Below are 25,750 nucleotides of genomic sequence, written 5' to 3'. Positions count from 1 at the left end.
ACCGGTGATATATATATCACCTTTAAAGTACCTGAATTGATTGTATTAGTTGACACTTCTGCAGTTCTTTTCACAGAGTGGAAGACATTGTCACAAATTCTCAATATTTCCAGCTTGAAATTACAGCTGGGATGCTGACATGAAGGGTTTTTCTGACTCAGTTGCTCATATTTACTGGCTAAATAATATGAACACAGCAGAAGAATTATTAATGACGTCCACACAGAGCATGTAACCAGCCAATATAATTAAAATCCCCATTACTATGGACGTTAAAGGCCTTTAATTCATCCAGGAAACTGAAAAGAAACCAGGAATTCTGTCATTTGACAACATCTTCAGGGGAAAAACTGTAACCCTGACCTCCTCTCTCTTGGGTAGCCAATCAGCAGGACGAGGGACTTTAAAGCTGCCATTTAAACCATCCCATCTCTATGGTGATGCTTGTTTCAAGCTGGCGGGATATGGGTGCGTGCTGGATCGCCTTATTAGCTGGCTGAAGGTCACCACTGGAGACAACACTTTGTGATTTTTGTTGACACTTCGCAAATGGACAGCAGCTTCCCATTACACCTCAGCCCGTGGAGAGTCTGGGCGAGGGATAACTTCATGTGAAGTTATTTTTTGTTGGGGGGGGGGGGACGGGGGGGGACTAACACAAACAAGTTTATCGACTGAACTTGCTGTTAGGAAGGAAACATTTCGACTTTGTGTGTGCAGCTATTTTCCTCGCAGCGGTTAATGAAAGAGCAAACAAGAGATCGTCAGGGTGCGATACGGATGAAATAATTGCCAGTGTCACCGCATCATACCCTCAGCCGGAACTGAATTAAATTGTCCTATTCTCTTGAAACCCAGCGATTATCTTTGACAGCCTAATCCTACCAACACACTGTACTCAATGATCCATCACCTGTGTTTGGACACGGCTTCATTAGTCCAGTCGGCACACAGAATATTCCTCTGATAGTGTGAAGGTTCGTTGGGGAAGAGAGACTGTGTGTGTGTGTGTGTGTGTGTGTGTGTGTGTGTGTGTGTGGGGAGAGAGGGGGTGAAAGTGAGAGAGCCAAAGAGTTATTTGAAGGTTGTGAGTCTGACACTCAAGCGTGCTCGCTCTGATCAGAACACTGTTGCATATGAATGACCCCCCTACTCTCCATGAATGTACAATGCACTCGAGGTCTCTCTTTATCGTTCTCTCTGTCTGTCTGTCTCTCTCTCTCTCACAAACACTCACACACTCTGAACTGATAGACGGGATGCAAATGCTATGACAGAAAATGTGATTCATTGTGGCTGTCACTGCTGTCTTGTCATGCTACATTACAGGGCAGAGGATATCTTGCAACATGGTATACTGTGTGATATGCAATGGACTGGGCAATGAATCAATGATGCTTCCAACCTCAACTAATTTAACATGACGTCAAATAGAGGAAAGGACAAAACAGACCATAAATAGATATGGACTCACAACATATTACTGTGTAGTATGCAACCACATGCAGTATTAATGCGCTCTATCAATAATGAATTGAATGTATGGAACTTCCTACTCCATGCTGTGTGAGCTAACATTATCTGTGCATTATCATCCAATACAACAAATGCACTTGCTTTTAAAAACAGGCTGTTCATCTTTGAATGACTTCTTATCTTTTTGCTTTCTTTACTTATCTCAAAGTGCAATCCTCCGTCTCTCACTCTTTATTGCTCACAGTTTACCACAAGGCATCTCACTGTAAACTAAATAGAAGACAATGTGGCACGTTTTCCCTGCACGTTGCCGACTGCCTTCTTTGTCTTTGTAGTCTGCTTGTCTCAGATTCCTGTACATCACACGCTGCCCAGGGTCCTACTCCGTCTCTGCTCATATTCATCACACTCAGGAGGTTTGAACCAGCACATCAGGAGCAGGTGCAATGCGAATTTAAAACACCAAATAGCCCTCAACCACCACTGTGCGCACAAGCATATTGCATAGTTGCATTTTAACAGCGATTCATCCTTCTCGGCTGCCCCACAGTTTCTGTCCAGTATATCCTTCCCCAACCTGTGACAAAACATATAGCTGCAGAAGTCATCTGTCTAAACTAATCCTGCATCCCTCACACACCCAGCAGGTAGGACCCGGTGTTCTTACCTTCTCCCCCCAGCTTGATTTCCAGGCCCTCCAGGGAGTTGGCCGAGTCCTCTTCGTCCAGGGAGAGCCTTCCAAACAGGCTGCCAGCCATGGTGAACAACACCTCTCTACAGTGCCCACACTCACAGTAACACACCCAATACTGTATCTGAGGCAGGCTGAGAGATCTCCCTCTCTCTTTCTCTCTCCCTCCCTCCCTATCTGCACCTGATTCTCTCCTCTCTTTCTGGCAAAAACAGCTCCTCGCTCTTTCCTCCCTTCTCCACCTGCTCTTGACGTGAACATGTAGAAGCTATGCCTGGCTGAGCGTCTTCTCCTCCACGTGAATGAATGGAGACAACAGAGGGTTGTGTGCATGAGCAAAGAAAAGGGGGGGGGGGTTAGGGAAGAAAGAGGGAGGAAGGTGTGATGCTTTCTCTAGGAGGAGGGAGAAAGGAGGCAGGGCGATTTTCACTCCGGGCTTCCCTTTGGGGCTAACCGGGGGAAAGAGCTGCAGAAGGCTGCTTGTAGTGATCTATATGAGTGATGACCCTCCATTACCGAGATCACAGACACGGGTACAAACACAGCCAGCCTTGCAGATACAGTCAGTGAAGGGACATATTATATATTGGGAAGTTTACATTTGTGCTTTCTGCTCATAAAGACTTCCTTTGCCGACAGGAGTTGAAAAATATCGTCTTGTTTATAATCAGAACTGACCCTCCTCTAACCCTTCACCCATCATGTGCAAAAATAGCCTTCCTGAAAATGCTGCTTTTGAAATTTGAAAAAAAAAAAAAAAAAAGACATGAATTGGCTCGGAGAAACAATTTACTCTGCCTTACTAAAAATGCCAGTCATCCCGACTCAGCCCTCAGCTGGTGTACAAATCAAGACTGACTGACAGACTATTACGAAAAAGAAACATTTTAACTCTCCTCTATCCGACAGCTGACTCCTGCGATGTATTATCACGCGATAGAATATACCACGAAGCTCTGAGTTGAAGATTTGGTCCTCTGCTACCCAATATATACTGAGACTCCTAATTTCCCAGACATCTGGCTGAGGCTTTTCAATCTTTTATGTGTCTGGATCAAGTGCCCACAGCACTGAGTGAAGAGGAAATGCATGGAAGCATGGCTATGTGCCATTTTAGAGACTAATGGGAAATATAAATCTGCTGCTGTTACAGGGCTACACTTCAACTTTCATATCAGTGCCAAAGTATACATCTAAAAATCCACTCTGATACAACGCCAACAAAAGAGGCCATCAATGGGACGCCACATTTTTGATTTACATTCCAGCAATTCTGTTGAAAATTTTGCAAAAGGGTGCAATACTTTTATTTAATAGTAAGCTTTTACTATTGTGTTGTCAAGTGCCAGATTGGCACTTAAATTGGATCTTTCTTTTCTTTAACTACGCCCAACGGAAGACACTCGAAAAGTGGCTGCAAATCCCTTAACCCTCTGGGTTTCACGCTGTACTATTTCAGTCATCATTGATCAGTCATCAATCCATAATAACAGACATTTGTGTGCATGTTCGTGCATGCACTCGTGTGCATTTGTACTACTGGCCACTAGCGCAGGTTTAACGTGCATGTGTGCGTGTGTGCATGCGTAGAGGGCTGCGAAGGGTACAGCAAATCCTTCGAGGCATGGCTGATCTAAGGCTGGAGGTTTAGCGCTCCATTAGCCAGCTCATTAAGTCACATTAGAACTCTGGAGATGAGATACATGTCCCGAGTGCTGGAATAACCACAAACCATTCAACGTCTCCTCCCTCTTGTCTCTCTCTCGATATCTTTCTCACCGAAACACACACACACACACACACACACACACACACACACACACACACACACACACACACACACACACACACACACACACACACACACACACACACACGCCTTCATCATAGCGAGACAAAGTCACTTACTGGAGTCAGAGCTGGATGTTGCCACAGGCATTTTAAGAATCGGTTCCTCCCGGTATCCTCCACAACTTGTTGGGTCAACTGCAATGAAAGAGAGTGCAGTGAGAGAGAGAAGGGAGATGCATTGAAAACACTAATGAAGTATTGATTGTGAATATGAATGCAGAACCCCTTGGCTGTCAGAGCACTGAGGCCGAGTTAAGGGAAGGAGGGTAGAAGCTCTTTATAGAAGTTCTATAAACAGTTTTGCATATTTGATATAGCTTGTTTTTAAATTGCTGCTTGTCACATTGTGATGAACTGTGTTGTTGCATCAAGGACCTTCAAGTACAACACAGAGGGATCCATGGAAGTCTTAATCTAGTCATAATCACTGTGGACTTACGTACTGTATGTGCACAGCTCATTCTTAATTTACAAGCTCCCACACACTCCAATTGGGATCTAACTTTGTTAATAGCTATAAATAGGATAGCCAGTTGCTCTGGTAACATCCAAACAGTCTTAGCCGTCACGTCCGTGGGGTACTATTAGCAACAGTTGGAAAGACTGAGTGAGCGGATGAGTGAGTGGGCAGGCCGGCTACCATTAGCTTAGTGAGGATCTCTGTTGTTTCTAATTGATCCATTGAACATCGGGAGGAGAGAACGAAAACATTACAGACAGAAGACTGGGAGAGTCAGCATCTGTTGTCCTAAAATTCAAAACGGGCTCATCAGGTGATGTGGAAATTTTACACAAAAATACACACGGTAAATAGAAATTAAGAGAAAGGGAGGATCAGACAGACAGAGAGAAAAGGAGAGATGGATAGAGAGAGAGAGAGAGAGTGAGACACAGACAGACAGACAGAGAGAGTGAGAGAGACACAGATAGAGAGAGACAGAGATACAGATAGAAAGAGAAAGGGAGAGAGAGAGGCAGAACAGACAGACAGAGAGAGAGAGAAAGACAGGATAGAGAGATGATAGACAGAGAGAGAGAGACGGAGACAGAGACAGGAGAGAGAGAGAAAGTGGGAGCTCAAACAAGAACAATGGAGAGGAGGAGAGGAGTGCAGCTGAAGAGGGAGAGGCAGTGGTATCCAAGGATGCTAATTCCTGGTTGCCATGACAATAGCAATCCATGGTGGAACCAGTGCTGTGGTGGCCAAAACCCAGTAACACCACCACAGGGTCACTGTGTGTGAATGTGTGGACACACAAATCACATTTCAGCCTCACTGATCTGATCTGGAGTGATGAAGCATCTTCACACAACGTTCCAGCATTGAAAGGATTTACATGAACCTAACGGGGCTCATCAGTATCAGAGGTAACAGTCTGGGACACCTTTATTATTGCTTTTCATACCTCCATTTGAATGAGGGTTTGAATAATGAATTTCAAGATCTTTCAAAACTTCATTACTTTAATGAGAACTTAGATTAAATCTGTCCTTCTAAAATCTATTATACATAATCCAGTAATCCTGGCAATCTTCTGCCGTATGTTTTGGTCCTGTTCATGGTTTTTGGTCTATATGCAACTCCCTCTCTTTGCCTTATGCAATAAATCTATGTCTCCTCCTAACCCACAGACATGTCATATCACATTTGGAATAGCTCGACCTGAACTCGATGTAACTGACGCATAGAAAAAAAGCTGTGCGCGTAGACCACTTCATTGTGTCTCTTGGTTTAGTAAAAGTTGTGTGTGTGCAAGTATATGTGGCTGTGACATTGAAGCATGTTCCTAGATGCTGAGGGACCCAAGCTCTTTTGCAAACCTCTGATCAATGCGGATCAGGTTCCTAACACCACACACCAGTCCCCCAGGCTTATCCGTGGCATCCCGTGTTTGCACTGTGAAATGACAGGGCTTGTTAAAAGTATGCAAAGACCACACAGCCGCTAAGAAGCCAAAGCCGATTGCAGCGGAGCTTGGCCGTACTGGAGCTGGGCTGACACACTGGAGGAGGTGTCAGGAGGGTTGGGGGGGGGGGGGGCAGGGTGTTCTCTGCTCTCCGACTCTGCCACTCTCTGTGCTCCCTGCTTCTTATTTTATATTACTGATGGTACGTAATTGGCCAAGATCTAATGATGGTGCAGTCATCACCAGGGGTGGCATGTATTGTAGAAAAGCCTGGATGTCTAGTAAGAGTTGCAACCAGTAATCAATCACTACCAAGGATGCTGATTGTCAATGTAATGAGTCCTCTGGACCCACAGGCACCATCAGCCGGCAGCTGATGGTGCTAACAGTGCTAACAGAGCTAACAGTGTTTGCCTGAAGGGGAACCGGAAGGTGTGTGCTAACGGCGTCAGCTGTAACGACTAGCTCACAGCCGCCGCTCTGCGCTGCGTTAATGAGGCGTCCGTGAGCTAGCCAGAGGGGCACGCTCACGTGCACTAACATCCAATTAAAACACGCACGGCCGACCCAGCTATGTTAACGAGGAGCGGATAAGCTCAGATAACAACACACACAGAGGGAGAGTGACGTCATGCTCAGGTAGACGTTACTCCACTATTTCTACATAGCAAAGAGTCGTTTGCTGCTCTATTAATGCTCTATCGTGCAGGGAACCTCAAAGACCGGCTGAACAGTGTGTAAATAGGTGGTCCTTCAATGAGGTCAAATTGGGTATTTTCACACGAGCTGCAGATGGAAAAGACCCTCCAGTTAGGTGAAAATGGTGGGTCAGTCCGTCTACAGTAATATCTTGTGTATCTAAAGGGTCTCTGCTCTCTGAGTGATTTCTCGCTTTATTAGTCAACTCACACACACACACACACACACAAGTCTTCATCTTCCACATCGTATTGCAGGAAGAGAGAAGCTCAAAAGCGCAGCTGCCATGACATCATATTTGCAGACCTGCTATCATCTCTACACTGTCAGTCTATTAAAACAAGAGGCCAGCTGGGTGTGTTGTGTGTGGTTTTCGTGCATGCACACAGATCTATAATTATATTTCTAGATATTTCTAGATATTCAAGGGAATAAGTGATACATTATATGTATTGAGGATCGATACTTATTTGCTACATATTGCCTTTTTATCCGCAAGCCTATACTCACACATGAAACCAATGTAGTGTTGTAATGTATGTGATCAGTAAGGATCACCATCAGTAATTGAGGGACGCCTCTATTTCTTTCAAGTCTGCATCTGCAGATGCTGGCTTGTTTTTTTTCCAAATTGCATCTCAGCACATTTGGAGCGATGACACGAGTGGTGGCCCAGGTGTTTGTGTGCCAAGTGTAGAACGCCTTCAGCTCTTCCCAAAGTGAGTCTGCATTAAAGCCTGTAAACATGCTCTCACACACACTCTCACACACACACGCATCTTAATCCACACATGCAAGCTGGCGTCAGGCCTATAAATAACCCTGTGCTCCCACAGGTTCAGCTCCGCTCATTACTTTACAAGGGAAAACCGTCGTATCCAAGACAACCGTGAGCAGCTCTTCGTCTTTTTTGCCATGGCAACAAGGGAAAATGCGTAAAAATAAATAAGTTAGAGCTGAAATCGGGTCTATTAATAGGTTTGAGTTTCAATACTGAGTTGCTCTTTTTTTTGGGCTGGGGGGGGGGGGGGGGGATTATTTCATATCGGTGTCGTTGTATACGAGTGTAGCATTCACACAACCATTACTCTCCAGCCAAGACTAGCCCTTTTAAACCTGCTGTATTTAGCTGCTGTGGCCTGCAGCACATAGTCCAGCTCCAGAAAGCAACTTCACCAGAACTGAAGAAAACAAATCCCCATCTAGTAGCAGAGGAAACGTTTTCATTTTAATATAAACAAAAACACAATACAAGTTATTTGGATTCTTGACAGTAAAGGTCGTAGTTAAATTTAACGATTATACCGTTCTTACACAAATATTGGGGGATATCACTTCATAAAAACTACAACAACTTCTGTCAAGCATCTGCCCTCAAGTATCTCCAAACGCCGATATGTTTATGCTTCTCTGTTGTCAAACTAAAGGCTATACACTAAACTCTTTCTCAAAAGAGAATGTAAAAAAAAGAAATTGGCTTCACATCAGCATCCAGGTCACTACACATGCCTGTACAAATCAAAACAAAGCGTGGAGGTCTTTTGAAGGGAAGGATAAATCCAAGTGCACTTTAAAGCCATGCGCTGCACGGTTGACCGACTTCAAAAATAACAGGCGCTTTAAATTCCCTGCATGCATATTAAAAACACACAACGTGCTATTCTTAGCAAGCAAGGAAACATCATGGAAAGAAAGGCTTCATGTATGCTGCCAGGCTATAGGATGAGCTTAAATTGTAAATGATTAACCATCAGCTAACAGACTTGGGACTCATTAGCTATGAGACTCACAGTAAGAGTCAAGTTCATTATCTTCTATTTCCTGTTTCCTACATCACTGAAGAACAAACAATTAGCTTTTTTTTGTTTTTTAAAACGGCATGATGACAAAAGAGTTACCACTATCAAATGGTGTCACTTGATGCCAGACACCTAATAAAACCTGATCAACTTAGTGCTGCTGGGTCTTGGTTTTCCCTCAGCTGATACAGATTGTAATTAGTGTAATTAGAATGAAATGTCATGTACGTACCACCTACAGGCTGGAGGACTCGGGTTCAGTGTTGAGAGCCAGCCATGGGGGAGCATTTACAATCACCACCCTACCTGTCTGGATTTTATTTAAAAGCCCCCCCGACTCCCTTTGTCACTGTTTTTATCTGAGGAAGCAGCCATGATGAAATCAGCAAAATGAATGTCACTGTTTCAATGTCACTCAAATCCCTCGAGAAAAGAATCTGGTTGAGGACTGAATATTACAAAGTGAATCCCTGCTCGTAGGCCAACACTGACACGTCGGCTCGCCCGTGTATTTGGCAGACACTGGAGTTTATTAAGGCAGAATGCAAAAAGATTATTGAGGGGGGGAGGGCTGAATCTAATTTATGGTTTTGATGGACCCTCCTCTTGACATTTACCAAGAAAAAAAAATTTGGTTTTACAGCCACAGAATTTGTGAGCAGGCTCCAACTCTGTGGACGCTCAAGGACTTGAGTATCGCAATACTTTCACCCCATCAGGAATCACAAAGAGCCTAGAAATAAATATGATTTAGTTTATATGATGTTGTAGCTTGATGTGTACGAGTTCAGATGGATGACTATTTGTCATAATCAAAGTGATAAAAATGATTCTAGGTCACATGACCAGAAGATGTTTCCTGAAGGCAGCTGTTCCAAAGAGAACATTTATGTATATCAAACATGTGTGGAAGATATAGAGAATGAGCAAAATAGGAACAGGCACCTCGTAACTCTGGTTTCCCCACTTATAATTAATAACGATCAAAGATAAATGTAAATCACATCAGATTATTATATTGTAGCCTGTATGAGATCAGATATCTGAATGTCATAAATCAACTACATGATGCCTGAATTGCATAACCAGGTGTGTTTGAAAAAATGAGGGCACAGTTATGATTTTTTTCTGCAAATTTATCAAGTAGATATTTCACTAAATAAGTCAAAACGTAGACCTGCTGGTGGCGCTAGAGGAGGAGTCAGGGTATCACCACAGTCACTCGTTCCTCTGGGGGACATCATTAGTTGTACCAAATTGCATGAGTCATGGCAGTTGTCGACATATTTCCACATGGTGCATCGACCCGGACCAACTTTCCTAAAGCCACACCGTTAGCTCGGCAGAACATATCGTATTTATCCAATAAAGATCCATGTATATAAAAATACACCTTAATGCCACAGCCTCTTTATATGGAGATCTGTGCTGACGGGAGAGAGGTGGGACGTGTGAGAGTAATAGGAGCAGATCTTTTTTTTTTATGAATGACGCCATGGTGGTTGGGGAAAAGATGCTGAGGCTGTGGGAAATGCTGCAGATGAATCTCCCTGTGGAATCGAGTGGAGATGGGTCCGATTTGTTAAGTCTTTCTGCCAGCTGCAGTTGATTAGTTGTCAAAGCAGTAAAACTGCGCCGTGTCACAGAAGGTGTTCTTATTAAAAAATATTCAGTAGTATGTGACATCAAATAACAAGGATGCTCTCTGGCTTCCTCTATATAAAGGATCTGGGCCACACAGGGATATCCCAGTGTTAAAGGATATGTATGCAGTACTCGGAGGCTCAGACATGTCACGGTCTCATTGTCTGCATCATCGCCATGCTGTCAGTGTTGTTCCAATTTGATGTCTTATACAATCTGTGCTCACATCTTCCTGAAGGGGTTCAGAGTGAAGGACACATCTCAAAGTGTAGAGTCCAACTTGACGCAGACTTTTTTTTTTTTTTTTTTTTTTTTTTAAAAAATCGGTAAAGAAGTGCTTAGACGATGTTTCTGTTGAGGTGGAACCAGACCTGCTCATCTTGTAGCCAATCCCCAAAGCTGTCAGAAGCAGAAATTTATGGAAAACCTCACATCTTCCAAAACAGAAAGTGATAAGAAGGCTGACGTTTCCTTAATCCCAGTCAAAAGCTCGTTGAAATGAGACCCGACTGTGGTTTGATATGAAAATCCAGCAGTGGGATTAAAACGTTTTTTATGTTATATTATACTAAGTGACTACAAATGATGGTGGTTTTCAGAATCTGTACTAAATGTTGACCATTTTTTTTGTGATTATACTGTTTTTTTTTTCTCTCAAAAGGACAGCAAGGAATTGACATTTACATCCAGTACACGTGCGATACAGAGGATGTACAACTCCCCTCACACCCTCCTGGTGGCGCTCTACCCGTGTGCTCGGAGGTTACCAGCAGAGAGCCAGCACCTTTATAGCTGCATATTAAAAATACACTCACACAATATACTCATACAGGCGTTCCAGATCACGGCTTTGTGTGAACATGGTGCTTCAGTTTCCCCAACGCATCTGACCGTGTAGAGAGGACAACCTAAATGCTCATCATGATGAGAGCTTTCATGTTAAAAAGGGCTGGTTTAATGCTTTAAATTAATAAATGAATTTGTTTTAATGTCCCCTGCGGTCTCGTCTTCCAGGGTGCTTCGGGACAACAAACAGCATGAACGTCACACTCTGGTGTCTCAGATGGATTTCTCTACGAACCGACAATATAATGACGTCTTTCTTGCTCCCAGAGGTCATTTGAATACTTCCTCTGCAGGAATAAAATGTGTGACAGTAGAGCACAAGACAGACATGACAAGAGCATAGAGGTTTGAACTAAATTGATTGGCACCAGTTGAACTTCCTCTTGTTTAAGTGAGTGGAACTTAAACAATGTTTATGTAAAAGACAAACATTGACCTTAAGTGGAAGTGATGGAAAACCTGCTGTATCAACACAAATCAATGTCGCTGATATATGGAACACCAACTGATTTTAGCCTCGATGTAGCCTAGCTCTCTTGATTTTAGGGTGACAGCGTAGGCCTAACACTGGTGGCGGTGTAAGAAATATGGCTCAGGCCTTTAGAGGCTAAATGTGCGAGTGTGTTCACGAAGAAACCTGGAAACCATTTACCAGTAGCTTAGATACAGTGGTGTCAGAAATCTTCTCCTGAATGAAGAACTGGGTCATGCTGGAATATAAATGGACCTTGCCTGGGATCAAAGGTAGGTTTTTCAGTCTTTCACTTTTTTTGGAGTTTGTTTGATTCTCATATTCGCTTCAGCAGCTGTCAGTGTGGAGAATTAAGGTGTGGACTTTTTTAGTCTTGTCTTTTTTTTCTTATCCTTAAATGAATAGTCTATATTGTATTGTGTGTATATATATATATATATATATATATATATATATATATATATATATATATGCAGGAGGTATGACGAGGTAGGAAATAAAGGGAAAGGAAGGGGTTTGCCACATTCTGCTGTATAGTGTTCAGTAATGGAGGATTCCATTGAATGTTTGTTGGAATCATTTTTATAAAAACGATTCTTCAAAAAAAAAGGTGATAATACAAGTGGGAAAACCCAACATGGATGTAAGTATGACTATAATTTAGATTCATTTCTAGGATGGAAAACACATTTTGCACAAATGTTGTATTTGTAGTAATTATAAATCGAAATCTCTTAATTCGGCTTTAAACCATTTCGGATTAATTGTCAAACTGAATTCGGCCTTTTGGGGGAAAAAACATTCATTCCTGACAAATAATTGCCCAAACAATTACATTCCAAAAGTGTCTTATTGATGTTTACCTACCCTGATGTCAGACACGCGCTCAAACACATCTGTGCACGTCCCCGAACGTGTGAGCATGCGCAATGGCACTGAACAGGTGCATAACATCCATCTAGTCGTCATCAACATTACCTTATTCTTTGAATTAGTTTCGGCCAAAGTAAAACGTAACATGCTGTTCCTGAGTGAGGCTGTCACCGCTGATTGGTTTCACCTGTAAAAGGTGCAAATAGCACGAGACCAAACTGGCCAATTAAGCTAGCTTAAATAGACATCGCGTGCTAGTAAACGTACTGCGTACGAACCCGCACTAGAGGAAGCCTAATGTGTACCTTGAGGTGTTTTTTTTTAAACGGAACCGAGACTTATTATTTCCCCTTACTTTGACAGGAGACGCAGAAATATATCCGACTGCGTGTACCAATACCCAGCTAGCGAGAGGCGAGGGTGGGAAATGGCATTTATGCTAAACACCGACCTACAACAAGCACCACGTTTCCTCTGCTGCTACCAAAAAAAAATGGTTTGAGCTCACCTGCCCCGGTCGCCTTTATCCGGATGCCTCACGAGGTTTTTCGGTATCTCCGCCCGGTCCGCTCGTAGTTGCTGGAGCACGGCAGGTCTTGTTTAATCTATGCAGTCACTTTCACAACGCCGATGCCAGCGGGCAACCCACACAAACTGCTATCTTTTAACGAGACCTTTCCTAAAACGGCTCGCGTGCTCTTGCAAGTGGCTCCATTGATTTAAAGCCAATTGGCTGCTCTGTTAACCCTGATCCCGTTTCCTGACGCGTGTCCGGGGAGGTTGTGTGATAACAGATGCGTGTAACGGTGCGGCACCCCGGTGAGAAGTTGAAGCTCGTCCGCTGCCGCCGATATGAACCCGCACAAGAGCAGCAAAAAGATCCACCAACTTGAAAATGCACGTTTCCTGGTGACACAGTGGCATCTAGTGGCATCGACATTAACCACAGTTGACTTTATAAAAAAAGAAAATAGAATACCAAAGCATTTGTGTCTTTTTAATACTTTTATTCCCTTGATTCTTTATTGTAAAGTGATTTTAATACAAATTATTTACATTTTTGGCCAAAGAAGAAATAGATGTACTGAGAGAGAGATAGAGATTTGCATGCACATTAAATCATTAGGTATGGAGAGTCACAAAGTCCAGTGCAGGTTGAGAACCTCATTGTTTTCTGATTGTTGGTTAATCGAAGGGTCGGGGGGGGATGTGGTTAAGGGTCGGCGTTGGGCTCGTTTACCACTGATCGCTGTAGTCCGAGCTGTGAGGGAGGAGAAATAGAAGGTTCACTAATAAAATATTCACACTTGCTGCATCCTAATATGTGGTGGACACCACCTCAACGGTTGAAACATACAATAGTCACATAATGATGGTGACCAGTGGGCGGTGTAAATTCTGTGCATTAAAAGAATAAGACAATATATCAGACCAATTTTGGCAGGGCTGTGTTCTCTATGTTATGTTTAGACCACAACATCAGTGTAGACAGCGGGCATTGTAATAGCAATGTGTTAACCGGCATCAGTGTCAGCATTGAAGAGCCAGATATGATTAAATGTATAATCCTCGTCATGATTCTCTCACCGTGGTTCAGTGTCTTGGCTGGAATCAGCCCCAAGCAGCAGCCACGCCACCGCCTGCTCCGGGGTCGACCTCTTTCCATACCTGGAGACAAATCAAACATGAATGTAAGGACTGCAACTCAATATTATTTTGGAGATTCTCATCCATGTGAGACCCTTCTCTGCTTTCCACGAGCAGTCACTCAGTCAGCATTTCACTGGGTGCTCTGGGGGTGCGACCCCATCAGCTTTTGCTATGAATTTCAACCACAGGGCGTCTTTTTTTCTTTCTTTTTTTCAAGAACCATTGAGTTGAGAACGAGTTACTGCAGCAGAGTTTTTATCTGCATGGCCTCCCTACTCAATCTCTACGGTCCAATCACAAATCAGCCCAGCAATCATCTGAAAGAAAAGGAGAATTTTCATTGTGAGTGCTTTGAGTGCAATGACGGATCCAGCCTCTTTAATTACAAAGACTTTGCTCAACTTCCATCACAGGGAAACTGCACACACACTATTTTCTCCAAATAGAGATAAGATATGCTACACAGAAGGGATATTGTATTTCATAACATAGTTATCTGATCAAAACTGTAATCAGTTATATAATATGTGTCACATTTTTGGTATGACAGATGAGACAAAAAGCTAAAACTTGTAGAAAAAAGGTGCAGAAAACCTTTTAAGTATCAAATATTCTGTCGTGAAGAGTCTTGATTTTCACTCATAAGAAACAAAAGAAAATAAATAGTATGTTCCAGCATGTCGATAACAAGATTTGAGGTTACAAGGGAGCCATTACGGGCTCCTACCAGGACTTTATATGCTCTTCTGAGGAAAACCAGACTCCTCTCCTCTGCCTCATTATATCTCATAACAAGCACAGCATTGCATCGCATCATGAGCATAACAACACTGGAGCGCTGATCGACTTGCCAAAGACGGGCTGAACTCTTGACCACCTAAAAAAAGTCTTGATTTCGGCTGGAAAACAGGCCTTTTATGAGTGAAATCCTGCCTCAATGTAAAGGCTCGATCCCCCATGTGACTAATTGTTTCTGAGCCAGAGACTTAATCCCTCACATCAAGGGAGGTGGAGGACTACCTGTCTGACCCAACCAGAGGACGAGAAGATACCAAAACCACTGCAAGCTTTCTCATTAGCCCTTCTTTCTCAGGCCCTCCATTATGTGTTTATTTCAGAGCAATACTCACAAGCCTGGCATGCTGTTAAAACTGTTCAAAATAATGATACAAGAACAATGAGATGTTTCAAAGTGTAGTGGGGTGAAGCTGACTCACCTCTGCCTGGTGATGAGGTTGACATAATGCCTGACAGCTGCGTGGTATTTGGCCCAGTCCTCCGGGGAGGCGTTGTTCCCCGGGCTCTCCGGTTGGGGAGGGTAGGCGTCCGCGAAGCTGCTCCAACACACCAGCAGGCAGACGACGAGCGCTGCAAGCATCATCCACGATCTCATCATGTTGGCCATCTGAGGAGAAGCACCCGGTTACCCGTGGTATGATTTACATTTTGAAAATGACTTTTGTTGAAGCCAAAATATATCTTTTTTTTTTTTTTTTCATTTTAAGTTTCTGTTCCATTTCAAATAAAAACCTTAACGCACAAAATGCCTTTTAAAATATTGTATGAAAATACATTGAAAGATAAATTCGGTTAGAAATTCAAGATGCATTAAAGTCTCAAAAAAAAAGGTATCTTACTCTTTGACAGTTGTCTCCTGATGTGGTCTCCCCGGTGTTGCCCTGTCTTGTCGTCTCCTCTCAGCTCACAGGATTATATAGTGCGGGATGGTACCTGATGCGCACTGAGGAACACTTAACCACACCCCTCTCTCTGCTAGCTGCGTCTACAGTGGAAACTTATCTCTGCACGATATTCTAAATAGTTTTGATTAGAGCTACATTTGTTTTTAATATATGACTTTTAGCTGAATTCTGAAGATTGTTTTGTCAACCTGCCTTCTCTCCGCTTTTTCAATATGAAGTTTGACATTTGTGGCCAAGTTAGTGGGTTTGGTAACAATTTAACAATTTCATCCTCTTAATTAAAGAAGATGCTATTTGCAGCACATCATCCATGCACGACGCATGATTATGAAATAAACAGACAAACAGAAACCTGCTGGAATTGTTGCAATGAAATAGTCCAGTCACTCTGTTTTATGAGTTCAAATCATGGACCATTGGTTAAAACCCAGTCGGCATCATGTCTACATTTGGTGCCTACTGGTCTTATGTTTTACTTGCTCATTCATGGCAGCTACTGTATGCCTGGCACGTGTCCGTATGTTTTCTACCAACATGTGACGTAACAATGCTGCTAGGTGAAGAGCAACATTTTTGGACGCTGAAAGAAACTATTAGGCTATAGAAAGTACAGAGTGTTTCCAAAAAAGAAAACGACTCAAACCTGAACTCACCTGCACTGAAATTATTTCTCTCAACGGGCAAGTTCAGAAACCACAACAATCTGAAAACAATACAGCTGTGGGTACACACTTGAGATAAAGGCCTGCGCAGCACTTCAGAAACCAAAGTGTATCGACGTTGTGAGAGAGATGGGATGACTGGCTCTGCAATATAGTGCTTAACAACACGGAGAAGACATTCCTCCAGCTATCACAGTCAGCAGCTGTAGTCTCTATCCATCGCTTCTTCTGCTGCCAGATGTTTTCTCGTCATTTTCGTTTGGCAAGAATATTGAAAAAAGGTCTAATTTGAGAAGATACTGTAACACACAACATGACAGTGATGCCACTTTGAACAAAAGGGAAATTAATGCTTTTTTCAATTGAGATCAGCCGTCCAATTGTTGTATTGACTCCGGTCTATTCTGTGCGTGGGGTAGTAGTCAATGAACAAACACATCCATCTTCCGGTAGACACAGAGGATATGGGATGTGCAGGCCCCTGAAATGACACTCTAAAATATAGACATGGGTTCGATCACAACTTCTTGTAAATGTCAATGTATTAGTGTTAATGCATTAATATGAAATGCTTCATATCCAGGAATGATTTAGCCTAATGTGTCTAATCATTAGCCCCCCCTCACCTTTGGCCCTCTATGCACTCATCACCCCTGCAAGCATTATTCACATGGTGATGAAGTCATTACTATGGTCTGGAAGCAGAGATCATAGGCTACAGCATCCACAGATCAATAATGCTATTGTGTTAAAGACACACACACACACACAGACATAGTGTCAGCATGTTATAGTTGAAATAAACGATCCATCGAGGTGTTCTGGAATCAAATATCACTTGTATTAGCCATTACATGATGCTATTAGGATGGATGTGGGCTGATGTGGCTCAAACGACATGAGCACACAAGACAGCGTGTACATACCTTTCAGCTCTCAAGTGCTGAGGCTGAGTCTATAGCGTAATCGGTCCCATTTATGACCGTTGCAGCGGCTCCTGTTTATCTCGGATCTTCACGGTCTGCTGTTCGGTCCATGACGCCTGAAGTCGTCCCATGTCCGACAGGTCGGGAGCGGGGATGTCTTTTTAGTGTGCACACGGCGAGGCGTTCCGGCCTCCGTCCTTTTATGTTTGCACACACTTTAGAGATGCACAGCTGATTTTATGCAATAAATGCTCGGTTTAAAGTGCCGCTGTGTACGATCAGCCATGTATTAGAACATTGGTGAATCAAAGAAACTGTCATGGTTCCATTAAAAGCAACAGCACACGTCATGTCGCCCAACTGGGCTCCCCGGGGGAGGTCATGAAAACCCCTCTCCTGTGTTGGTTATAGGGCTATAAAATACAATGTGTCTGTCCCTAAACCCTTGTCAAAAACACAACTTGATTTCGGCATAAATCCCCGCTGCCAGCCTCTGAAGAGCTGCTGGTGTTGACAATATAAACAGGCGTTTATAGCGTATATGACCATGCCATAAAGGCCGTGAGTGGATTGTGGTATTACGCATCGATTGCGCTGACTGCTTCTGAGCAATTATTGCACCATAATTCAAACCGATACCGAGGGACGATTAGTGTAATGCAGTTCTTACACCAAATGACCAAATTGATGCAAAAACAGCTAAATGGAACCTAAATGGGAATAGCGTGGCTTTTAACACTCTGGTGAGTTGGGAAAACAAGGGGAATAATTAAAAGTGATTAAATAAGGAATAAATGATCTCCCATTCAAGGGAACTGATATGTGTCCTCTCTGTCGTAATCACCCATTTCCAACCGCTAACGGTGGCCACCCTGAACATTCTACTCCAGTAATCAACCTCTCTGCGTTCACTCTGCGGGCTGTAAAAGTCAATGACAAGAAACAACAATATGCACAGGACAAACTCATTAGCTCCCTCCAGAGTTTGTAGGTACACACGGAGAAAGCAACAGCCCCCAGATAAGGGAAAGGGCAGAACAGTGAATGTTTTCAGTCCAATAAGCTCCAGCTAATGCACTCCTGGAGAGCAGTTTGGGCCCCTACCGAGATGAGAAGTGTTGGAGATGCCATCAAGGCCAAGATAATGGGACCAGTAGGGACCAGTTTCAAAACTTTTTTCCTCCAATCTTGCTCACTTTTACCATCTTTTCCCCCTGATGCATGGTGAAGATGTCTGACACTTTATTTAGGTGAGACTTTGTCATTTTTACAGCCGAGAGCGAGAACAGGAACAGATCATGTTGTTGGAAACCTTCTTACTATGGGAATCTGCCCGTGCTCATCAAATGGTGCTCTAAAAGCTTTTCTCCCCAACCTGTCTCCTCACCATTTCCATTACACATGCTGCCTATAGTCCAAATACAACACTGACTCCTTCCTGCCATCACGGACGGAATGGGGGGGAATGATTTTGCGTTTTCTTTTAGCCTTATCTTCAGACTCGGGGAGCTGCTAATATGAGCAGAGTGCTTTTCAGGCACGATCTGTTTGCACAGGTCAGGAGACAAAAATGGGGGGTTGATGGGCTGCCCACTACCACAGCACTGTAATTCATCAACATATAAATGGCTCTAAAAGGGGCCATGGAGTGCCAGTCGGCAAACAATAACACATTTCTCTTTAACTTTGATGTTACAGGCTTTTGTCTGCCTTTCTTGTGGGGGCATAAACACAGACTCTTCTTCACAGAGGCAGTCCTAGACAATGGTTGCACAAGTCAGAGCATCTCATTTGCTCGTTTCCTCCAAGAGGATCAAAGCTGCTCCGCAAAAGAGCAGCAGCACTCCTTTTTTTTTCTGGAAAGCAGAGGCTACCAATTACAGAACTATCCCAGCGGCTGATGTATTTACGAGCGAGCTGGCAATGGCAGAGCTTCAGGTGATTCTGATGAATGGCGAGACAGGTGTCAAGATGGCTCGGGAAAGGTCGCTGATTTGATTCAGAGCGTGCTCTCAATGCCGCTACAAATTAGGGAAGACGGTGTTCTGTTTATGAATTATAAATGATAGCCCTTAAAATCTGCCATGGCAAGATGATGTCATGACATCATCTTGCCATGGATGCAACGTCTTGATCATGCAGAGGGGTTGATGACTATATATATATGACGTATACTTACATCATCACACTAGATGTGATGGTATGATGAGTCACAGCTGATATTGCCTGCCAGCTGTGGAGATTCATGTCTGGGGGGGGGGGTTGACTCATGATCTACTCCCAGTGGACCGCAATTACACAAAACATGAAGTTGGTTGTTGTTTTTGTCTCATTGCTGGGGAACTCCAAATGAAGATGGACCCTACGGTCCAACAGATACAAATGCCCACCACCATCATTTCTTATAGTAATTACAGCGAATGAGCTACATGCAACTTAGCTAGTGTGTCATCAATACCCAATGAAACCATCGCTCATTACCATCCAGGACTGCACGTGTTGCTGTCCATCTTTACAATGGATCGTTCTCTGGATGAAGGGAAACTTGAAGAAAAAAAGCATGATGAGTGAACTAGTAATGGTTTGTTTAGGCCAACAGCAAACACACATCCCCAATTTCGGTATCAATCACGTCATTCTCTTGCTTAGAGGTGTGTGCGAGAGAGAGAGCTCGTATATCAGACCGTAGAAAAACAAGGGATGGGGATATTGGAATAGCCGGGAGTGTCGGTGAAAGAAAATGGCTGATGTTGAAGTGAACCTCAAAAGAATAAGTACACAGAAGAGAATGGTCAGGGCTTCAGCCTCGAAAAAACAACTATTGGATGGATTGTTTGTTTGCGTGTTTGAGAAATTTCACTCAAAAGCTCAAATGCAATTCATACTGTACATCATTTTGTGCTTATCTATTTAGATATTTCATAAGGGAAAACTTTGACCTGCTGGTGTCAAAAGCAAAGTCAGGGAGTCACATCAGGCGTTAGGGTTCATCCTCAGGGGACCATGAATGCCTGTACAATGGCAATACATCAAATAAAGAGCTGTTGAGATATTTCAATTTGAAGACCAGAACAGCATTTGGCAACACAAAGGGAAACGCTAGCACGGCTAAAAATCAACATTTCAGTGATAATTGGATTCATGATGCAATTTGACCTTTCTGATCATAGTCAAACAATATTTGGGGTCAAAATATACTTTTTCTTAAAAAGCTTAACAGCTTGTTTGATTTGGTGAGAAACTTTGGAGCGGTTACTTTTGTCATATAACACAATATTATCTTGCATTTTATGGCCACAACCGACATCCCATCGGTAACATAAACCAGCATCAAATTAAAATGTGGTGAGCCGTCTCAAACGTCTTCATCATCACAGCCATTCTCCACAGCCCCATTTAACCGGCCGGCCATCTGCATCTCCCTTTAAAAGTGAGATGAATGATGTTAATCAGCACAGTGGGGGCTCTGCGCACCCCCCCAGCTCCTGCTTGTCCTGCTTTAATAAAGCGTTCTGCCTGCCTGAGTAATTACTCTCATATGTCTCAGCAGATGAGCACAGACCTGACTGGATACAAGCTCCACTCACGGGCCTCTTCCTGGCAGTCCAAGTTGAACCAAAGCACAGCACAATTAATCAGCCCTTTATGAAATAAAATTACTTTTTAAAGATGCTGCTTTGGAGACGATGTAATCACAACTACGATGTACAGAAGGAGGCGGTGTTCTACAAAGACTCTTTATTCACTTGAAGACAGCCTTGTGTACATCACATGTCTGCCACTTGAAGTTTCCCCTTAAAGTTTCAACATATAAGAACATTATTTTAAACAGAAAAGCACTAAAACAAAGCCACATCTCAAACACAACAGCAGGGCTTATTAATCTTATTCTGAAACTAACAAAGCCACAACAACGCTCTTTCATGTCCCACTCTAAAGGGTTAATACAAGTAGCAGTAACACCTTTGAGTCAGAAAGAAAAGAAAAAGCTCAGATTTAAAGCTCACATGTGTGAAGCACTCCCCCCTCTCTCTAGCAGTGTCTCCACCATCTTAGGTAAGAAGGCTTCCAGGAAATGAAACAAGTCTTGAAAAACTCCCGTCTTGTCGCTGATCGGCTCCAACTTGAGCACCGCCTTCGTGCTTTCTGTCCCACCAACCATATGGGGCTGGACCTTGAACTCCAGCGGCTCCTTGAGCTCCGGCTCCTTTTCGATGATGTGAGCGGTGACCTTGGACTCCAGCTCCATGCAGCTGCCCTCCGGCCTCGAGTCCGTATCTTTGATGAGCTCCCTCCTCACTTTCCTCCTGCCGGCCCACACCATGTACTTTTGCACACAGATCCAGTGAGGGGACTCGGGCGTGCCCCTTTTTGCCAGTCTCGGCTTTTTGCCTTGAGGCGACTCGGAAGCGTCGCTGCCGGAAGACAGCTGCCTCTTGGCACCGACCGTGGGGCTGGCTTCGTTCTGGTCTTCAACACTGTCACAGCTGTCATTTATCAACGAGTTGAGGGAAGCGGAGGTAGTTTCCATTTCCCCAGCGGCGTCGTCGACCGACTCCTCGCCAAAGACGGCGTCTGTGGAGGGAGCGAGGTGACACCTGAGAACACGTTGGAAGACTCCCTCCACGGCGGAGCAAACCTTCTGAAACCACAGCAACCGGAAGCCGTCTCCCGCCTGGTGCAGCTGATTACGCAGGCCTTCGGGGAGCGACGCCAACTTGAAGGGGATGCTGATGGTCGGCTGCTCTGGCCTGGACTGTGGGACCTCCCCGTGGGGGGTGAACAGGCGCACCAGCCCCCACGATTTCCCCTTGGTGGATTTGCGCTGGTACTGCAGGCTGCGGCAGTACTTGTCGGCCTCCTGGCACTCCTTCTGGAAGCTGCGCTGAGAGCGCTCATTCAGGTTTCCAGCCACGTTGTGGGAGAGATCAAAGGGGTCCAAGAGATTTAGGGGGCCCAGTTTGGGACCGTGGGGCTTGGTGGATTTCTCCTCCTCTGTATTCTGGCTGAGGAAATCGGTGATTGGCAGTGCGCGCCCCTTCCTGACAGATATGACACTACTGGCAAAATCAAACTTGGCATAGAAGGTGAAGAAGGCGAAGAGCAGCGTGCCTAGAAAGAGCAGACGAACATGAACATAAAGGACATGTAGGGTCTGCAGTGGTAATGTCGGCATCGTATTTACGGAGGTTAAATTAAGTCGAATTTAGAATATATGACGCAAGGTTACATAAAAACATGTCGCAGGAAATCTCTGACTAACAAAACACTTTTCACTTACTGAGGTCCTGTGTATTCCTGCTGGGGGGCACAGCAATAGGCTGACTCGGGAAGGTGCAGTTCCAGCCCGCAATCACACACTCTTCCTCCTCACCTTCAAAGAGGTTCACACACAATGATTAAACTGGTTAACAATTAGCGTCTCATTGAAATGACAGCAACACAGACAAATTAACTTCAATGTATAAGATCATCTCAGTAATCTACAATATGAAAGACTAATTCTTATGATAAAGAGACTTACTGAACGAGCAATTAATGACAAACATTGTGCAGTTAAGAGTTTGGCGACTCCGCTAACGATACAAAGATGTTCTTGCGTGAGGCCTTTGGAGCGAAGGAGCCGTGCAGCACTTACAGGCCATATCTTTGAGCTGCTCCAGTGTGGGGAGGACAGGAGGCTCGCAGTTTTGCAGGAAGAAGATGATCAGCAGCGTCAGAGCGTAGTTGTTGAGCAAAGGACCGGCACCGCTGGGATTACCTACACGTCACGAAGCAAACGTCATTGTGTCGTTAACGATTATAGCATGAGCATATTTGTAATGGTGCGGAGGGGCAGACCCTGGATCTGCACTGAATGATACAATCACATCTCTGTTGACATCTTATGGAACTGTCATTTTCTCCACATACATCGTATAAAACTCCATGACGGTTCTTTTGGTGAAGTATCAAACGGTTTAGTTTGGTTATCCTCACGTTCTGTTGGGTTTACACACTAGGATAGAGTGCCCTGTAACATGAATTAGTGTAACAAGTAGCAAACTTGTTTTTATTTATTTATTTGAAGGTAGAAAGCTTACTTCTGAAATAAGATCATTTTCTTTTGTTATTATTGCTTTTTGGCACCTGGCAACACAGATCTATGCAATCACGGCAGCCTCCTGTGCAACTGATCCCATCCTGTTCCGCTGATCACTCCGCACAAGTGCCTTGTTGAAAAAGACAACACTTGCAGCACGGAGGCTGCCGTTCATCAAAGGGAATAAAGATGATATGCCCCAGGAGAAAAGGTAATTAAGTGTGTGAGAACACTCTGGTTAATGTTGCGATTCTACATCAGGGGACTCCTCTGTTCTATTACAACACAAACAGAGATGTGCTTGTGCCGATTTATTAACCACAGCTTCTAGAACAAGGCTCCAACAAGGCTCTACAGAGGGGCAAGTGGAGTTCTACTGACATCTGTTGACCAAAAATTTAAATGACTACCTAAATGTTTGGTGCGATACGCTATGCTCTGAGGGCGCTTCATCTTACCAGCCAGCTGCTTCTGCTTGGCCCAGTAGCGGATGGTGTACGCCAGAGGTCTCAGCCGGTCCTCCATCCCTGAACACAGCTGGAGGAAGCGCGTGTTTCTGACAGCCAGTCTAGAGAGGGATATGGGACGAAAGAGAAGGAAAAGCGTACTGCAATTCAGATCGCTGTACATAGATAGAAACATTTCTCGCTACATCACATGACTTTTCAATGCAATCGCTGACAGACCTGTTGTTAATGGTGATGTCCCCCTGCAGGTTAAGCTCGCGGTGATGGAACTTGACCACGGGGAGGCGAGCACTGCCGACCACGTTGACTTTGTGCACATTGGGGACACAGCGTTTGAGGATTGCCGCCACGAGGTCCAAGACCTCGGTCGGAGAGGCAGTGGACAGGTCGATATCAGACAGGATGGAGTCCTCGGAGCGGCCATCGTCCGACGTGCCCTCCCCTGCCTACAGAAGGAAAAAGAAGGATGGTTCAATACATAGCAGGCTCCCTGTGAACTTACATTATTCACTATTGGGCTATAAATGATTTACTGTGTGTGTAAAGATGCCAGACCTGTTCTGTAGTGGACTTGGCATGGGCCTGGAACACCTTGGTGTTGTCCAGGTCCAGGAAGAGGTCCAGGTCGCAGGAATGGATGCCGAAAGTGTTCACAGATGAACCAAACGGCTGAATCTGGCTATCTGCAACCGATCCAAAAACATAACATTAAAAGTGAGAGAGCGAACCAACATTTTGTCGTCGTGTAAGACGAGATTTCCGAAACAGACTCCGTTACGTGCGCATGTTTACCTGGAAAAAACTCTACGAAAACTTCTTGCAGCAGTTGAACCAGCAAGCCTCGGGCCTTCTTTTCGTTTTCTCCAAGCTGAAATCGCTCTACCACATACTGCATCTGTGCATTCACCTTGAGGAGAACAAAAGGAACACACCGTGGTTTATCCAGTACACCGAACTATCCCTTTTAAAGACCCACACTCATTTGCATAAAGCAGGTTTCGTATTGATAACTGGATGCTTACAGACACCAACTGACACAGCTGAGGTTTGAGGCGCTCAAGAGCCTGCTGGAGGTTCTGAGACGCGTTCTTCTTGGGAATCAACTTGAAGTCCTTCTTTTCTCGGGGTTTGACTCGCAGCTTCAAGCCTTTCATCTGATGCTCGACGCGGGACAGCGTCGCCTGTAAGCTGTCCGTCTCGGCAAACTGCACGATGGCGTACACACCCTGTGAGTGCAGAGGGACAGTGTCTCTCAGGACGGGGCACTGTGAGGTTATTGGCATGTTAAATGAGCTGCGCCTCACTGTGATCAAACGGACCGACCTTGTCTTTGTCCATGACGATATCTGAGACAGCACCAAACTGCTGGAAGTACTCCGCTATGTCGGTCTGAGAGACGACAGGGTTGATGCCGCTGACGAACACACTGTGCTGCTCCTGGCTCTTCCTGGTCGCCCGCACGGTGCGCAACGTTTGGTGTTTGCGCCCTTTGACATGCTGTTCCATGCTAGACGCTGCAGGGGAATTATAATATGGACAAAAGTCATATTTAAAAGAAATAAAGTTTCAAAGACCAAACCGTATTTTGCAAACAAACCACTGAAATAAAGACTAATGACGTAACATTAACCATCTTTGGCATTTGTAGTTTAACATTAGCAAACTGTACTAATGCAATACATTAACGTTATGATTTTAGAATGACGGTATGGTTGTATTCCATCCCCATTCATAGAAACATAACGTAGAGGGGAGGGTTCATTGTGGCTACGTTAGCTTAACGTTACTTACGGTTTGGTAAGTTGGCGTTGCACAGGACGCAGTGAAACCCTCTCGGCGTGGTTTTAATGTCACTGTCTGCTTCCATGATGGCAAACAAACTAGAAGTGTAAGGCAAGAAATAAATCAACCACTAAAGTCGTCTGCAAAGTTCGCGGCCGACTGCTCTCCACGCGCCCCGCACTCAAATCTCCCTCCAACGTCTGCTGTGCGTCTGTCTCCG

At 44.2% G+C, this 25,750-nt stretch overlaps 3 protein-coding genes across 4 annotated transcripts in view; all 3 read right to left on the bottom strand.

Moving 5' to 3' along the window:
• The window catches only part of mpp2b (MAGUK p55 scaffold protein 2b), a 33,775-nt gene extending 20,665 nt beyond the window's left edge, over positions 1–13,110 (bottom strand). Inside the window, exons 1-2 of one of the 2 annotated variants that reach the window (XM_031842283.1) lie at positions 12,767–13,110; positions 4,076–4,153 (exon numbers count right to left, since the gene is read on the bottom strand). In XM_031842283.1, the coding sequence (XP_031698143.1) occupies positions 4,076–4,106 (31 nt within the window). In that variant the 5' untranslated portion in view covers positions 4,107–4,153; positions 12,767–13,110. Of the gene's footprint in view, positions 1–2,143; positions 4,047–4,075; positions 4,154–12,766 lie in introns of those variants that run through there. The other variant, XM_031842276.1, reaches the window with a different exon arrangement.
• A 188-nt stretch (positions 13,111–13,298) lies between these two features.
• On the bottom strand, positions 13,299–15,582 carry pyyb (peptide YYb). The gene is made up of 4 exons (XM_031842308.1): positions 15,546–15,582; positions 15,126–15,313; positions 13,846–13,926; positions 13,299–13,519 (listed from the first exon to the last, which is right to left on the bottom strand). Exons 2-4 carry the CDS (start codon positions 15,311–15,313, stop codon positions 13,495–13,497), a joined length of 294 nt encoding a protein of 97 aa, XP_031698168.1. The 5' UTR covers positions 15,546–15,582; the 3' UTR covers positions 13,299–13,494.
• A 5,100-nt stretch (positions 15,583–20,682) lies between these two features.
• tut1 (terminal uridylyl transferase 1, U6 snRNA-specific) lies at positions 20,683–25,748 on the bottom strand. The gene is made up of 10 exons (XM_031844049.1): positions 25,540–25,748; positions 25,072–25,262; positions 24,771–24,974; positions 24,541–24,655; positions 24,304–24,431; positions 23,968–24,194; positions 23,740–23,849; positions 22,838–22,960; positions 22,481–22,573; positions 20,683–22,311 (listed from the first exon to the last, which is right to left on the bottom strand). Exons 1-10 carry the CDS (start codon positions 25,613–25,615, stop codon positions 21,203–21,205), a joined length of 2,376 nt encoding a protein of 791 aa, XP_031699909.1. The 5' UTR covers positions 25,616–25,748; the 3' UTR covers positions 20,683–21,202.
• Positions 25,749–25,750: the final 2 nt, after the last annotated feature.

Source organism: Anarrhichthys ocellatus, unplaced genomic scaffold (assembly GCF_004355925.1).
Source record: "Anarrhichthys ocellatus isolate YVR2014 unplaced genomic scaffold, GSC_Weel_1.0 scaffold4, whole genome shotgun sequence".
Lineage (NCBI taxonomy): Eukaryota > Metazoa > Chordata > Actinopteri > Perciformes > Anarhichadidae > Anarrhichthys > Anarrhichthys ocellatus.
This window is presented reverse-complemented; position numbering and strand designations above follow the sequence as displayed.

What these genes read in the sequence shown, in the direction of transcription:
- pyyb (XM_031842308.1), bottom strand. Translation starts at nt 15,313, where the DNA reads ATGGCCAACATGATGAGATCGTGGATGATGCTTGCAGCGCTCGTCGTC. An exon ending in AACCTCATCACCAGGCAGAG is followed by an intron (nt 13,927 to 15,125) that starts GTGAGTCAGCTT and finishes ATTTGTCTCCAG; the next exon opens with GTATGGAAAGAGGTCGACCC. An exon ending in AGCCAAGACACTGAACCACG is followed by an intron (nt 13,520 to 13,845) that starts GTGAGAGAATCA and finishes CCTCCCTCACAG; the next exon opens with CTCGGACTACAGCGATCAGT.
- tut1 (XM_031844049.1), bottom strand. Translation starts at nt 25,615, where the DNA reads ATGGAAGCAGACAGTGACATTAAAACCACGCCGAGAGGGTTTCACTGC. An exon ending in TCGTCATGGACAAAGACAAG is followed by an intron (nt 24,975 to 25,071) that starts GTCGGTCCGTTT and finishes CTGCACTCACAG; the next exon opens with GGTGTGTACGCCATCGTGCA. An exon ending in CAAGCAGAAGCAGCTGGCTG is followed by an intron (nt 22,961 to 23,739) that starts GTAAGATGAAGC and finishes CGTGACGTGTAG; the next exon opens with GTAATCCCAGCGGTGCCGGT.